We start from the raw sequence: 16,016 nt of genomic DNA on the forward strand, positions 1-16,016 counted from the left end.
TAAATAAATAAATGGACATTCTGAATACCTTTATTCTGAATGGCACGTTCAAGATGTTGACCCAGATTTATTCCGCCTTAGATCCTGGTGAATAGATAAATGGTGTCCTTGGTCTTGGAGAACACATACTTTCATGTACATGTCCTGCTGTCCCAGAGACACTTTCTTCAGTTCCCTCACAGTTGAGAGTAACTTTGTACACAATGGCTGGGAGAATCTGGTTTTATCTTACCCTTCCAATGTGTACCCTATCGGTCTTTCCCTCAATATGCACATATGAAGTGTACTTTCGGTCTTTTTACCTGGGTGTTCCACTATCACCAATTTGACCTGTTTAGAGTGCAGCCTTACCTGCATAACTGTCTGCAGTCAGATACCCTGATGAGAAAGATTCCCTTTTGAGTTAATGCCAGGAGTAAGACACATTACCAGCACTTCATTGCTTATGCTGTCTGAAACAGTGTTAAATATGGTAAGTGCTTGTTGTTGGTCTCTCGGGGATAGCGTGCAAGTTGATTTCTGTGGCAGTGCTGTGCATCCAGTAATTACTTGCCATTTAGAGATTCACTTAATCAAATGTTATAACAGTGTATTACACTGCTAAGGAAGGGGTTTTAAACATGTGACTTGAATGAAATATTATCTCCAGTATTATATAGTTTATAAATTCACATGCTTTAATCTCTCCCGTCGTTGTGGGAAACCTACGGTAACAGTAATAGAAAAGATATGCTAATAATTAGGCTTTAGAAAACCCATTGAACACAATAGAAATTGTTAATCTATTGACAGTGTTTTAAAGCATCCAAACTTCAGCCAGTCAGAGCACGGACCCTAAAGCACTCTTCCCCTGCAGAGCCACCATACCTCCGATTTCTTGCCGCACATTATGTGATAGGGAGTCTCCCTGAGCTCTGCTCAGTCAGCTTTGACCTTTTGCCCTCTCAGCTATTTGGTGACTTTTGAACCTCCAGCTACTTATGCGTTACAATGTGAGATAATACTTCTCAAAAATGTGGTCGAGTCTAAGTCCAGAAAAAAGTGTTTTAGGTTCTGCAAATCTTGTGGGAAATTCAGGCTTTATTCAGATCTCCAGAAAGAGTGTTTATACTACCAGTGGCCCCAACACAATCCAAAAGAATATAAGTACTGCTGCACTTTTTCTGCAAAGACTCTAAAAGACAGGCAGGCCAGACTACTACCCTAGCTCCAGATAAAGAAGAAGGCTCAGTCACACTCTGATTCTGACAACAAGGAAAAAAGACATACAACCTCTAAAAGGTGTAAAGAATTAGGACTCTGCTGTATCTGCCAAAGTTCCAAAGAGGGCGAAATCCCATCCCAGGTAACCAAGTACTGGGCGGTCGAGTAACCAGGATCATCCTGGAGCATCTTCCTCCCCAAAAGATCTCCATCTGCTCCTCCTTCAGTTCCTGTCACAGCTTTCAAAGAGCCAAGGACTCTAAAAATGTGCCTGTCTACGGATCCGGCGGCGGCAGCTTTGTTGTCGAGAGGATCAACTATAGTCAGCCTCGACGTCAGTTACCACTGCAGCGTCAACAACTAGAACATCAACAGCCACCTCCTCCTCTACGTCAAAGACTCCAGCAAGACTCATACGACAGCCGCATAGCACCAGTCACATCTTCATCGTCACTGCCCAACATCCCGTCGACAGTCCCGTCGTTGACAACAAAAGAGACTATCCATATCTCCACAAAAGGGAACGCAAGTCTCTCTTCAGGGCATATCTCAAAAATGTCTACATTATCTACTGTAAAGCTCTTACAGTTTCAGGACTCGAGATGAAGGTGTTTGCCCCTGCGTCTAGTCTTCGTAACTGAATGTGAGGTGCCAGGAAATGGAAGACGAAGAGGCTGACCAGGTTTCGACCACTTAGTTTCAAGGGGAATAATCTTTCCAGGATAGAATCAGAATCAAAAATATACTTTTTAGGATCATTATGCCTACGAACAACAAGACGAAGAACATCATCTACAAGAATCCTCGATTACAGTTCCTGTTTCTCTAGTTACAGACCTACTTTTGATGATAAATGATTATTACAAAAGATTTCTGGATGCTAACCCATCAGCTCCACAAAACTCCAGATCATAAGGATACTTCTGACTCTGTGCCTCATCAGAGATTTGCTTCATAAAGACAGACCTATTCCGCTACCCATCCCAATAAGAGATAGTCTAGGTGAAAGTGACAACGAGCATCAACCAGAAAAGGGTGACTTTCTGTTTGATGCAGTCATTAAATATTCTGAACGGCATGAGTACATCGCCCCTCTACCTGCTTCACCAATTCCGCATCCCGCACAAAGGTGGTTTTCATTATCTGGTAGAGAGTGCATCGAAGTGTTTCGACCTACCACTTCCAACTAAGCATACAGATTGTTTCTTATATGACTTTAAAGATGTGACTCAGCTCTCAGTGAGGTCCATACCAATCATGGATTATATTTGGCAAGAGGAGCTTAAGTTAATAAAGACTCCAGCATCTGTAGGAGCAGTGGTGCCAATCAATCAATCAATCAGTGACACTTATAAAGCGCGCTACATACCCGTAGGGTCTCAAGGCGCTGGGGGGGGGGGGTGCCGCTACTGCTCGAACAGCCAGGTCTTCAGCTTCTTCCTGAAGGAGAGGTGGTCTTGGGTCAGGCGCAGGTCGGACGGGAGGGAGTTCCAGGTCTTGGCGGCCAGGTAGGAGAAGGACCTTCCTCCTGTAGTCGCTCTTCGGATGCGGGGGACGGCGGCGAGGGCGTGGTTGGCTGATCGGAGGTGGCGTTTGGGAGCGTAGAAGTTGACTCGGCTGTTGAGGTAGCTCGGGCCTTGGTCGTGTAGGGCTTTGTGTGCGTGGGTGAGGAGGCGGAAGGTGATTCTCTTGTTGACGGGGAGCCAGTGAAGGTCTCTCAGGTGTCCGGAGATGTGGCTGGATCGTGGGATGTCGAGGATGAGTCTGGCTGAGGCGTTTTGGATCCGCTGGAGTCTCTTCTGGAGCTTGACGGTGGTCCCGGCGTAGAGGGCGTTGCCGTAGTCCAGTCGGCTGGTGACGAGGGCCTGGGTGACGGTCTTCCTGGTCTCTGTGGGGATCCACCAGAAGATCTTCCGTAGCATGCGTAGGACGTTGAAGCACGCCGAGGAGACGCTGTTGACTTGCCTGGTCATGGCGAGGGAGGAGTCCAGGATGAAGCCCAGGTTGCGTGCGTGGTCCGTCGGTTTGGGTGCGGTGCCCAGGGCGGGAGGCCACCAGGAGTCGTCCCAGGCGGAGGGTGAGGAGCCCAGGATGAGGACCTCCGTCTTGTCCGAGTTCAGTTTCAGGCGGCTGGTCGTCATCCACTCGGCTACCTCTTTCATCCCTTCGTGCAGGTTGGCTCTGGCGGCGGCGGGGTCGTTGGTCAGGGAGAGGATCAGCTGGGTGTCGTCGGCGTAGGAGATTATGCTGAGGTGGTGTTTGCGTACGATGGCCGCGAGGGGGCTCATGTAGACGTTGAAGAGGGTGGGGCTCAGGGATGATCCTTGGGGGACGCCGCAGATGACTTCGGAGGCCTCTGATTTGTATGGTGGTAGGCGGACTCTCTGTGTTCTTCCGTCGAGGAAGGAGATGATCCATTCCAGCGCCTTGTCCTGGATTCCGATGTTGCTGAGGCGCCGTACTAGAGTGCGGTGGCAGACCGTGTCGAATGCCGCGGAGAGGTCTAGGAGGATGAGGGCCGCTGTTTCTCCATTGTCCATCAGGGCTCGGATGTCATCGGTGGCGGCGATGAGGGCGGTCTCGGTGCTGTGTTTGGCTCGGAATCCGGACTGTGAGGGGTCGAGGGATCCGTTCGTCTCGAGGAAGGCGGCCATCTGCTTGTTGACGGTCTTCTCGATGACTTTGGCTGGAAACGGGAGAAGCGAGATGGGGCGGTAATTCTTGAGGTCGGTGGGGTCCGCTGTTGGTTTCTTGAGAAGAGCGCTGAGCTCGGCGTGTTTCCAGCTTTCAGGGAAGATGGCGGTGTCGAAGGAGGTGTTGATGATGTCTCGCAGGTGGGGTGCGATGACAGCGTCGGCTTTGTTGAAGACGTGGTGAGGGCAGGGGTCGGTCGGTGATCCGGAGTGGATGGAGTTCAACTTGATAAAAAATATCGAGCCCCAGAGAATACACCAACTTGTCTTACTGGTCATCCCAGGCCTGATTCTGTTATCATGCAGTCAACACAGAGAAGGGCTAAGAATCCATCTCCTCCATGCTCAGCTCCACCCAATAAAGTAGGCTGTAGACTCAATAACATCAGGAAAATGTTTGCGGCCATGGTGACGTCTGCGATACGAGCCTCTAACGCCCTAGTAATTCTAGGGAGATATCACTTGCAAATGTGGTTCAATCTGTAGGCATTTATCATCCTCATCATATCATCTTTATTTCGACAATGTTGTCATAAAAGAAATCACATTTAATTTGACAGTTTAAAAGAATTGATACATTACATTCACCTGCACAGTAAAAAGTAAAAGGTAAAAAAAAAAACACTACATCATCACATGTCCAGTGAGCGATTTCATCACAGTCTAGTAGATGACACTAGACATAAATGGATGAATGCATGGTCGCTAAAATCCCCTGCCCTTCTGGAATCCGAGATCAGGCTCCCCAGGAACTATACAATTGTATCTACTGGATCCTATTTCAAACAAGGTTCACATATTTCCTTCTAATGGTCCACATGGCTGCTAGAAATTTTGTTACAGCAAAAACAATTAGAGGAGAAAGATCCGTTTTAAGTATTCTGTGTGCTTGCAAACCATGCATGATCCCCAGATTTTTACACAGTGGAATAATCCACTTCTTCCTGACTTTTTGATAAACAGGGCAGAAAAACACAACATGCAATTCATTTTCCAGCTCTGAGGTGCAACCAGGACAGTTTTTGGGTGAGGATGGACACCACTTACTCGTAAAATCTCTGATTGGCAGAGATCCGTGTCTCCATTGAAGATACAACTTCCTAAAAGCAACTGGACTAACATCGTCGAAGACTGACTCAAATTTATAAAAATCTTTAGTCCTTAAAAACGTGCCGGACAGAGTACCAGTTTGGACATTCGTTAAACGAGCAGTTAAATTGCTTTCATGATACAGATTGACCAGATACTTGCGCAATAGGTTTCTGCAAGCGTGCTCCGGGTCCGACCACATGGGCGCGAGACCTAGTCTCTCAAATTCCTCTCTTGTGTACTTCATCCATGGAAGTTTCCTCGCATTCGGAAGTGTTAAAAAATCCGAAAGCTCTTGCCTGTAGTTCTTTAACTCAGGGGTAACCCAGAGTCTCCTCCAGAAAGTTAAAGGTTTGAGGCCCAGTTCCTCATTTATGGGTCTACGGCCCAGGTCCAGCCTGAGCGAAGCAATGGTGTACTAGGTGGCAGTGCTACCAACTGTCTTAGAAATCTGTTCTCCACTACGGCAATCGCGGGTGCACACTTGTGACCCCACAATTTGCCACCATGGATTACAGCCCCCCGTGCCTGCAATTTATAAATTTCCAGTGGTGGGCCAATTGGTTTAAGAGAGGAATTATTTAAAAGCTTAATAATGGCCCCCGCTTTTTGGGACAGCTTGAGTTGCAGTTTAATTTGATGTTGCCCCCATATCATATTTTCGTTTAGGGTGAGACCCAGATACTCAAACGTCTGAACTCTTTCAAGGCGGACTCCACCTATCACAGGGCTCGGACGGGTTGTTCTTGGAGGGTTAAAAATCATAAATTTAGTTTTCAAGGTGTTTATTTCCAACCCCCGGTCCTGGCAGAAAAGCACAAAACCATCAAGGACTCCCTGGATGCCCATAGGGGTCTTGGAGAGCAATAAGGTATCATCCGCGAACATACCGAACCCAGCAAGTTTTGGAGCATCACTATTGGGGACCGCGCTCAGGTGGGAGATTACCCCGTTGACATAAAGGCAAAACAGGGTGGGCGCCAAGACGCACCCCTGTCTTACCCCCCTGCCAACGGATAATCTAGATGACAAAGAACCATTTTTCCCACACCTTACCTGTGCGAAATTCTCATTGTGCAGTTGGATTATTATGTTCAGAAGAGGCGGAGGGATGCCCAATTCCGAAAGCACACTCCACAATTTCCAACGTGGGACTAAATCGAAAGCCGCACGAAGGTCCACAAAGACAGTGTAAAGTGAGCCACCCTCAATCTTGACAGTTTTCCAATAAAGCAGGGTCAAGCGAAAAATCTGCTCCGTAGTGGATACATTCTTTCTGAACCCAGCTTGATAAGGGCTTAAGATGTCAAATTCTTCCATCCAATCTGAAAGCCGGTCTAAAATCAACCTCGTGAATAGCTTTTGTGGCACATCAATGAGGCTGATTGGCCTGTAGTTGGCTGGGAGCAGAGGTGAGCCCTTCTTGAAGATGGGGACTATCTCTGCTCCCAGCCAAGTACTAGGGACCGCCATGCCTCCTAGAATAGCATTAAAGATAGCCGTTAGGTAAGGTGCCCAGACCCTGGGTTCATGCTTTAAAAGAGCGCCATGCACCTTATTCAGCCCAGGGGCTTTGCCAGGCCGGAGTTTAGAAATAGCAGCCCTCACTTCTCCCTCTGTGAATTCAAGCTCAATCGTTTCAGGAGTAAAACAAGGAACTAATCCACCTTGTGCCAGGTCCTCAGTAAAATTGTCCCCCTGGTACAAAGTGTGAAAATGTTCTTCCCACACATCCGCAGATATGTTAGGTGCTACAGCCAATACGGGGTCGGCCGACTTCGTGTTCAAAATTAGCCAGAACTTCCGAGCATCTCTTGTTGACAGAGCAGATGTTAAGTTAGCCCAGTTCTCATTGCCCCACTCAACCTTGGCATGATGAATTAGCTGCCGATATACTACCCTCCTTTGTTTTATCAGTGCCCTGTTATTGTTTTGTTTTAGGGCCTCGAGGAGTTCTGTTTTCGCCCTTCTACAGGCCTTATTGTACCAGGTAGGTTTGTTACCGGCTCTTCTCCCTCTAGGCCCTGGGGGGTTAAGAATCTCTGCTAGACTATTGACTAGGTTCTTGTTAAGTTCTCCTAGCTTTACATATACTTCAGGCGGGGGGTACTGCAGCTTTAGGGCGCCAACGGCTTCCAATACCGGAATTATCCAAGCATATAGCTCTGCCACTAGCTCCGGATGGGTAACCAGTTTATCCCATCTAACCCTGCGGCTATTGTTTGATAGAAGAGCCCTGTTACCTAGTCCGCACTCTGCGCTGCAGCTACCTTTGGGGATACTGGGGGATAGAAAGTCTAAGATCAGCGCATTGTGATCACTTTCACCCCTAGGTACCACCCTAAAATCAAGGACCTTGTGCCAAGCACAACTCTCAACAAAAACGTAATCCAGGCGTGATTCTTGCCCCGGTTTATTAAAAGTGCACTTAGAGGGGATATCTGATTTTACACGGCCATTACAGGCCCTGATTGAATGGTTCAAAGTCAGGGCCATAATCTGTACAGCAAATGGCGCCCATGACCTTGGGGGGGACCCACCACTTGAGGGATTTTCCAGTGCTCATTCTCCTCCTGGCTTACACCGTCCAACAGGCCCGCAAGTGGCTCAAAATGAGAATCGAGATCGCCCCCTACCACAACTGTAATTCCATTTATCGAGTATGTCCCTGCTGACAAACATAGAGGCAAGAGAGATACTTGCAGAAGGTGAGAAAGCCTCTTCGAGATTGACACAGCAATGGATATCGCCCCCACTGCTTTCCGTCAGATGGGTAGGGCACCAGTATTGAGGCACTAGGGCTGGCTGAAGGTAACAGCTTTCCACCCAAGGAGTCGTCGAAGATCTTGGACATGCCATTTGACAGTGAAAACCTTTTTGGCAAACATGTGGATGAGGCTCTCCAGTCCATTAAGTCAGATTCTGAGATCGCCCACTGTTTAGGGCCTCTTCAAGAAAGATATTTTTCTTCCTTTCGAATGGGTAACGGTAAGTTCACAAACTGACCGCTATACTAACAGGCTAGAGATCAGCCTTATGCTCAAGCATAGTCACACCCTGGAATTTGTTCAAAAGCCTCCAAATTATCCACCACGCGAAACATCTCACTGGCACCTAATTTACCAGGAGATCAGTGTACTTCTCTCCAAGAATGCAATAGAAGACCCCCCGCCAGATCAGCGTGACAAAGGTCTCTATTCTAATTATTTCCTTCTCAGAAAGAAAACAGGCAAATGGAGGCAGGTGATGGATTTAAAGCATCTGAACAAGTTCCTCAAGAACCAATCCTTCCGAGTGCTTTATTTTTTTTTGTAAGAAATTCTCCAATTGGTGGATTCAGGATATTTCATGACATCCCTAGATCTTCTGAATACATACTGCCACATTCCCATCCACCCCAAACATCAAAAATTCATTCGCTTCGAAGTTGCAGGGTGCCATTATCAGTTCAAGGTATTTCCTTTTGGTCTTTACTCTGCCACAAGAGTCTTCACGAAATGCATGGTTCCGGTGGTGGCTTTTCTGAGAAGATTAGATCACCGGGTATTCTCCTACTTGGACGATTGGCTTATCAAAGTACCCACCTTTCTTTCAGTCACCAACTCGACTCATGCCTGTCTGGAACAATTCCAGTCTCCAGTTGAACAAAGGGAAGTCCTTGCTAATAACAGCATACTTTCTAGCAGGAGTGATAGACACAAGGACCGCAAAGGCGTTTCCTACTTCAGAGAGAATTCAACAGCTTAAGACAACACAAAAAACTGTTGTCAACAAGAAGGTACACTTCAGCACGCAAGTACAAGTCAATGTTGGAGATTATGTCATCCTGCTTCCTGTTAATACCAAACTGCCTCTTTATAAGTGTGCCCGCTGCAGGAAGTGTCGAACAAGCAATGGGTTCAAAGTGGAGGGAATTTTAGAATTTTAAATTTATTGTTCAGTTAATTAAAACCATAACAAAATTTCCATTACCGATCTCAAACATGAATTAAAATATGATCATTGAGTAAGGTCAACCGCAACAAAATTTCCATTACCATCTCAACCTTAAATTAAAATTTTGATCATTGAGTGTAGTCATCTATTTAAAAAAAAAACTAATAATTATAGGTGAACAAGTGACTGAAATTAATAAGAGTAAAACAAAAAAAAAACAAATTTACATTGCGTTCACAAGTTTTTCGAAAGTCAGCAAGAACTTTACAATCTTGCAGTTTGTTTGTGGTGACGTTGGGTCCAGGCATCCAATTACTGCAGTCCTGGAAGTGCGTAGTTTCCTTACCAGGGATAAGTTTCTTAGAAAGAGCCTCCGCTCCGTTGTCAGCTGTTTGCAGAGACATATTATGTGAATAAGATCTTCTTTTGCATACCCACAGAGGCGGCAAGAGGCGGATTCTGTATGTTTCCAGGCTGGCTCGTCGGCCAAGGTTGGAAATTTACCGAACCTCAGTGCCATCAGCTTTCTTTTGATGAAGACAGAGTATGTTGCGTCCAGGTAAGCCGCTGGGGTTAGAGATCTATAACTATTGATCAAGGCCCAGGAATGTGAGCGGTGTGAGAAAATGTCTTTGTCCATGATCAGAGAATGAAATCTTGCGGCCTTGTTTAGTACCAGTTTGAATGATGAAAATGGCAAGTTTTTGTCCCAAAGATTAGCGGTACAGGTTATCTCCAATGCACTAGTCTGGTATTTATTTGCTTCTGATTTTTTTTGTGTTTCTAGTTCCTGCCATAGGTATTTATTCAAATTGTTTTCCGTGGCTCTTTTTGATCCGATATCACTCCTTTAGGCATGAGTAAAGCCGTCCCAAGCTTTCATTCTTTAATCCAAATTCTAAGCGAATTTGCGCTGGCGAAGCAGAGTTTGGCAGTTGTAATACCTGTTTATAAATTTTGGTGATTAAACTGTTTAGGAGAAAGGAGTCCATGCCATTCATTGCTACGCTGGCGTAGGCATGGGTTGGAAGAGCTTTGTTGGCAATCACTGTAAGTAAAGGTTTTAAAGAAGGACCTTCCAGCTTTTTCGATAGCGTGCTAAGTGCAAATGTTAGTGCTCTTGATCTGTGAGTTAAATAGGTTTTCTGGGCCTTTAAGGTGAGCTTGTCATCTATGTGGTATCCCAAATATTTATAACTTGTCACCCTTTCCAGCTGTTGTCCTTCTAGCCAGACATTGTGTGATGTTATGTTCCGATTAGTAAATAACATTGTTTTAGATTTTGAGAAGTTAAGAACCAAATTGTTTGCTGACAAAAAAGCTGATAGAACCGAAAGCAATCTTGACAGGCCAACCTTTGTCTGACTCATGAGGACGATATCGTCAGCATATGCCAGGTGTGTCCATTGTAAGTCGCCTAATTTTCGCGGGTGGGCGTTACATACGTTTAACTTTCCTGAGAGGTCCGAAATGAATAGATTAAACAGATGAGGAGCCAGGACGCATCCCTGTTTTAAGCCAGATGTTGTGAGCACTTTAATCGATAATCGCGACCCGTCCCCTAGCTTTATTTGCGTCCAGGTATCAGAGTAAAATAACAGCAGACCCCTTAATATGCTCTCTGGAATCGCCCAAGCTCTCAGTTTAGCCCATAATAGGTTCCGCTCCACGCTGTCAAATGCTGCTTGGAGGTCAATGAAGCACAAGTTCAGGTGCTGTTTGATGCGCTTGGGTTCAAAGTGGAGGGTCTTTTGCGGATTCCATCTCAATAACTTGTCAAATGAGATCTACAATTTCCTGGTGAGTGGACATACAGGGCCTCTCATTTATCCCTGTAAGGCCTCACATAGTGATGACAACAGATGCTTCTCTCGGGGGATGGGGCGCTCATTTGCAAGATTTGGAGATCCACAGCAAGTGGACCGCGCAGAAAGCTGCCTCCCACATCAATCTCTTGGAGCTAAAAGCATGGGTCTCATAACCAGGTTATGCAATTATGTAGATTATGCAATTCCTTGGTGTTAGTTCAAATGGACAACACCGCCACCATTCTCTACCTTTCCACGAAAGGGGGCACGAGATCAAAGGTTCACTCCGCTCAAGCACAACCGATCTGGGAATAGGTGCTCAACAACATCATTAGCTTAAAGGTGGAGCATGTTCCAGGAGAATACACCGAATGGGCAGACTCCCTAAGCCGGATGGACAAACAAGGTCACGAATGGGAGCTGAATCATTATAACCTGATCAAAGGAATCACCCAACTTTGATCTGTTTGCTACCCTGCTAAACAAGAAATGCAATCTGTTTACCAGCATATATCGTCAACCAGGATCCCTAAGGAATGCGTTCAGTCTAGTTTGGACAAGGATGTTTGCATATGCCTTTCTGCCTTTTCCTCTCATCCCCAGAATCACCAGGAAGATTGAGCTAGAACCGTGCCTAATTATAATATCTCTGACTTGGCCAAGACAGTACTGGTGCACCAAGCTTCTTGTCTATCAACTAGTTCTCCTCACACATTCCTGCCAGGGGAGGATCTCCTTTTATTGAAGAAGGGTCAAGTTCTGCATTGACTGCCTGGCTCCTTACAACATTGAGTTCAAATCAATGAATCTGTCTGAAGTTTTCAGAATAGTTCTGTGTCAAGCTCGAGCGGAATCTACAATTAAGTGTTATATTGTAAAGATAAAAGGCTTTCTCTTTGGTGCACTTCTCACTCTGTACATCCTATTTCTTCAACACCAGAACAAGTTCTTCCTTACTTGTTGCACCTAGCAAAGTCAAGCTTGTCTATGTGAAGGTTCACCTGGCGGCAATCTCCAGATTCAGATGACCGAAAGGAAATCTTTGTGGTCCAACAGACTCACTAAAGAGTTTATGTGAAAGGACAGTTCTGGGCCTATCTACCGGTCAAGCCTCTGTCGGTGACCTGGCAACTCAATACAGTCTTATCGCAATTAATGAAGCCTCCTTTCAAGCCGATTCACAAGGTCTTCTTAAAATGTCTTTCCTGGAAGGTGGCCTTTCTCCTGACTATTGGCTCCGCAAAAAGAATACGCAAAATTCAGGCTCTTGCAATCCGAGAACCATACTTTCAGTTTCAGGAGAAAATAGTAATTCTGAGAACTAGCCCCAAGTTTATTCCAAATGTACCAACCACTTTTCATCTCAACAAGACACTTTTTACCATAATCCATCCTTGGCTGTGGAAAAATTTCTTCATTCTTTAGACATTGAAAGATATCTCAAATGCTACCTGGACAGAACTGAATCAGTTCAGAAAATCTGATCAACTGTTGGTCTCATAGGCCTCACCCAGAAAAGGACAAGCCCTCTCTAGAGCCAATATAGGTTGTTGTGTTGCTGCAGTCATCACATTCTGCATGAAAAAGCAGGAAGGCCACTGTTAACTAAAGTGATAAGGTATTCCACACGAAAAGTAGCAGCTTTTTCGACTCTGTTTGCAGGGGTTTTACTCCCTGACATATGTAGGGCAGCCACATGGGTTAATGCCTATTCTTAACGATCCACTACTGCCTGGACCCATGGCACAAGGCTCATGTGGCACTTGGACAAGCCGCTTTATGTCGCCTGTTTTCATAAGGTATGCAAGTTTGTCTTTTATAACCAGATACATTTTTCATATTTCTTTTTCCTCTGTCTCTTTTATGGAAATGTCTAGGTCTTCATATATGATTAGGAGTTTTGAAGATGTTCAAATGCAATATTTTAAGAGTCCAATTTATGCGGTTATAAAACATTGGTTCTTGGGAAAACATTCTTTCACCAGTATATCATATTAAAGGTTGTACGGGTTTCATAGTGGGAAGGTTCGCCTAACCCACCTCCTAAACACGTTCGATACTGCTTGCTACTCTGATTCAAGCATGTGAATCTATGAAAGATATAATACTAGGGAAAAAATAAGTTACTTGCCTGTACACTGCAGTTCTCCAGTATTGATATCTTTCATAGCTTCATATGCAACCCTCCCCTTTCAGGCTCACCATTACGTCACCTTTTATCCTCCAGGCATTACGCTCATGCTCGAAATCTGAGGTATGGTGCTCTGCAGGGGAAGAGTGCGTCTGGGTCTCTGTTCTGATTGGCTGAAGTTTGGATGCTTTAAAACAGTCAGTAAGTTAACAATATATTGTTTTCAGTTGGTTTTCTAAGGCCTTTATTATTAGCATTGCTTTTCTATTGCTGTTACTGTGGGACTCCCACTATGACAATGGGGAAGATTCAAGCATGTGAATCAATGAAAGATATCAATACTAGAGAACCACGGTGTTCAGGTAAGTAACTTGTTTCTCTTGCTGATGATTATTATTGTTCTTAATTCTTGTTTACTGTTTCAGGTCTTGCTGTAGCAAGTGCTTTGGTGGACATTTCACAGCAAATGCCCATAACCTTCAAAGAAAAGTCTGGAGGAGCACGGAACAGAAAGCACCATCCCTCCGCACAACCAGGAACATGTATATGATTGGTGATCTGGACTATCTGTAGGGTTTTAAACACAATTATGCCTAGGCGAAAAATATTTTAGAGTTCCTGATCAAAAAGACTGGAAAACCTTGAGACATTTTTCATCTTCCTTGAGCTAACCTTTTTCCAGGGGTGCATGACTGAAGTATGACATAATGTAATTGCTCCAGGTTCCTTTCCTCTGTCAGAGTACCAATTTTCAATGTCTTGTCCTCTCTTTTTGTTTGAAAAATGTGTCAGGCCATTTTCCGCAGGCCCTGTAACCTTTAACTCATCTTTTGAATGTTGGTCAGAATAAAAATCTCAAAGTGATATCTAGAATGAACAACACTCAGGTTTCTCTCCAGGAGGTGCTTTCTGCTGCAGTGGAATCCACACTCTGCTCCACTATTGGAACATTCTGCTACCAGAATATGTTTATATAGCCCAAAAATATTTACAGATTAAGTTAATGTTTAACATCATGAATGTGCTTCTTATCTGAACAAATTAAGGTGCTTACTAAAGAAAGAGTCTGGAAGGCTCACATATAGGTGTCGGTGTTTAGGTTCCAAAACTTTATACTATATTAGAGGACTGACATCAAGCCGGTGTTGCTGAAACTTAAGGGATTTCTTCCAGTTATTGTGCAAACTATGCAACAGTTATAGCGCAATTCAGGCGTAAACCAATAATTTAAGACATTTGTATAGAAATGTACACTAGACAAATAGTTATCTACTGCCAAGACCTACATAACAGTGGACATCCATCTTATTGATAATGACTGCTACACTGTTGGTGTCAAATGCGGTATTTTACGTTCTTTTTTGATTTGAAGAGATGTTGCCTCTTCTACGGGGATACAACCAATAAGCTCAGAAGTAGGACATCCGAGCATTCAAATAGCAATGAAGTCCTTTGATGATGACCTGTGCCAGATTAGAATCAGCCTTAAACTAAGGATTTGTATGTTCCTAAGCGCTTCTACCGTGCTGTGCCGTGTACTGTAAATTGTTTAATCTTTCTGCTAAATACACACTTGTATACTCCAGTTAAGTTTTGAAACAGTGAGACCATTGAGCTGTGCATAGGTGCCTTTGCTTCTTAATTGTGTCTGCTCTATTTGCTATAGCAGTGAAACACCTTACTGGTACACAGGCCTCATTGATGAAAAGTGGGCATGCCTTACACTGTGCAGTACTGCTGTTTACCAAATCATCACATAATTATATGATCATTCAATCTAGGTGAAAGGCACAGAACTCTGGGCTATTGTTGCAAAATGTAGAAGTTATGTGGTAAGGTTTGGTGCCATTATTGTACTAAGAGATATGTACAGTGCAATGTGCATTGGTACCATGGCTCGATCTGTAGATCTTCAAGCGAGAGAGAATCAGCAGAATACTTGAGTAGTGATCACAGCACACTCAGAGCAGAAACATGAGATTTGCAAGACTTGACTTGAAACCAAAAGAAATATTGGTCAAATATTTTTCTTCTTTATTTTGGGTTAAACTTTGGCACGCTTTGCTTGTGGAATACTATTATGTTGTTTGGTTGACTATTCTGATAGTATTGATGCAGTAATAAGCAGAAGAATTTGTGGGGATAGTTTTCGTCAAATTTGTCTACTTAATATTTTTTAATTGTTTAAAAGTGCAAGATAGTCTCAAGTTAATGTATGTTTTTCTGACGGTTAATATGCATTTTATTGCACTCCGATGAACTCTTCCTGATTATCACAGCTTTTGGAATTTCCTTTGGAAATCAATTCCTGGCATATGAAACATTTTAAAACATATTCACCCTTCTTCAACAAGCCTTAACATTTTGTGAAAGATTTACAGCTGTGCATACAAGTCAAGTGTTAGTTTGACTCTACACATCTGTTTGTACACTACCATTGCTCCTTGAAAAAGGATGCATTAGTTGCCGAGACTTAGCTATTATGGTCAATTCAGTATGAAACATTGTTGATAGTTATTAATTGCAATGTCTTCTGTGTGTGTGTTCATTGTGCAGAAATAAGGATGGAGGGTAGTTGAGTTGTTTTTGATGTTCACTGTGCCGCCATCTTGAGTTCCCGCGGTTCTCACAACCACTTATTTCATATTCATGGAAAGAAACTCCATGAAGGATATTGCAGTTCCTTATTTTCCCTACTGACATTTGTAACCTCTGACACCATTCTGATGATGATCAAGCAAATTTTTGCAAACGTACTCCATGCCCAACACGGGAGGTGATAGTTGAGCCTTTTAACACAAATCTCGATGTTTACAATGCTCTAAAGGCCAGTATTAGCTTTTATTGGCTAAGACTGGGGAATAAATCTAGGCACACACTTTGAGTGTTTTGCGTGGCACTTGTTGCCTCATGTTTACCTCGCAAGTAGTTTTCTAAACAACTGACCTTCAACTGTAATTAAGATATGCCATGTGACTGCATCTGAAACATCCACTTAAAGACACACTTACGTTTTCACTCTTTTGCTAAATTACTTAAACTTTTAATCTCTGTGGAATGTTTAATTGAAACTGTGACGCCAACAATCACTCACAATAAGACCCTGATGAGCTACTGAAGTTTTTTTTTTTGGAGGTGGGGTGAAATTCTGGTATT

General features: G+C 44.1%; 1 protein-coding gene across 1 annotated transcript in view; it reads left to right on the forward strand.

Annotated features, from left to right (window-relative positions):
• Positions 1–14,480, forward strand: part of ATRN (attractin) — an 800,866-nt gene extending 786,386 nt beyond the window's left edge. Inside the window, exon 29 of the mRNA XM_078678722.1 lies at positions 13,286–14,480. Coding sequence (XP_078534848.1) covers positions 13,286–13,410 — 125 coding nt within the window. The 3' untranslated portion in view covers positions 13,411–14,480. The remainder of the gene's footprint in view (positions 1–13,285) is intronic.
• The last annotated feature ends 1,536 nt before the right edge of the window (positions 14,481–16,016 follow it).

The sequence above is a fragment of the Lissotriton helveticus genome, chromosome 2_2 (genome assembly GCF_964261635.1).
Source record: "Lissotriton helveticus chromosome 2_2, aLisHel1.1, whole genome shotgun sequence".
Taxonomy (NCBI): Eukaryota; Metazoa; Chordata; class Amphibia; order Caudata; family Salamandridae; genus Lissotriton; species Lissotriton helveticus.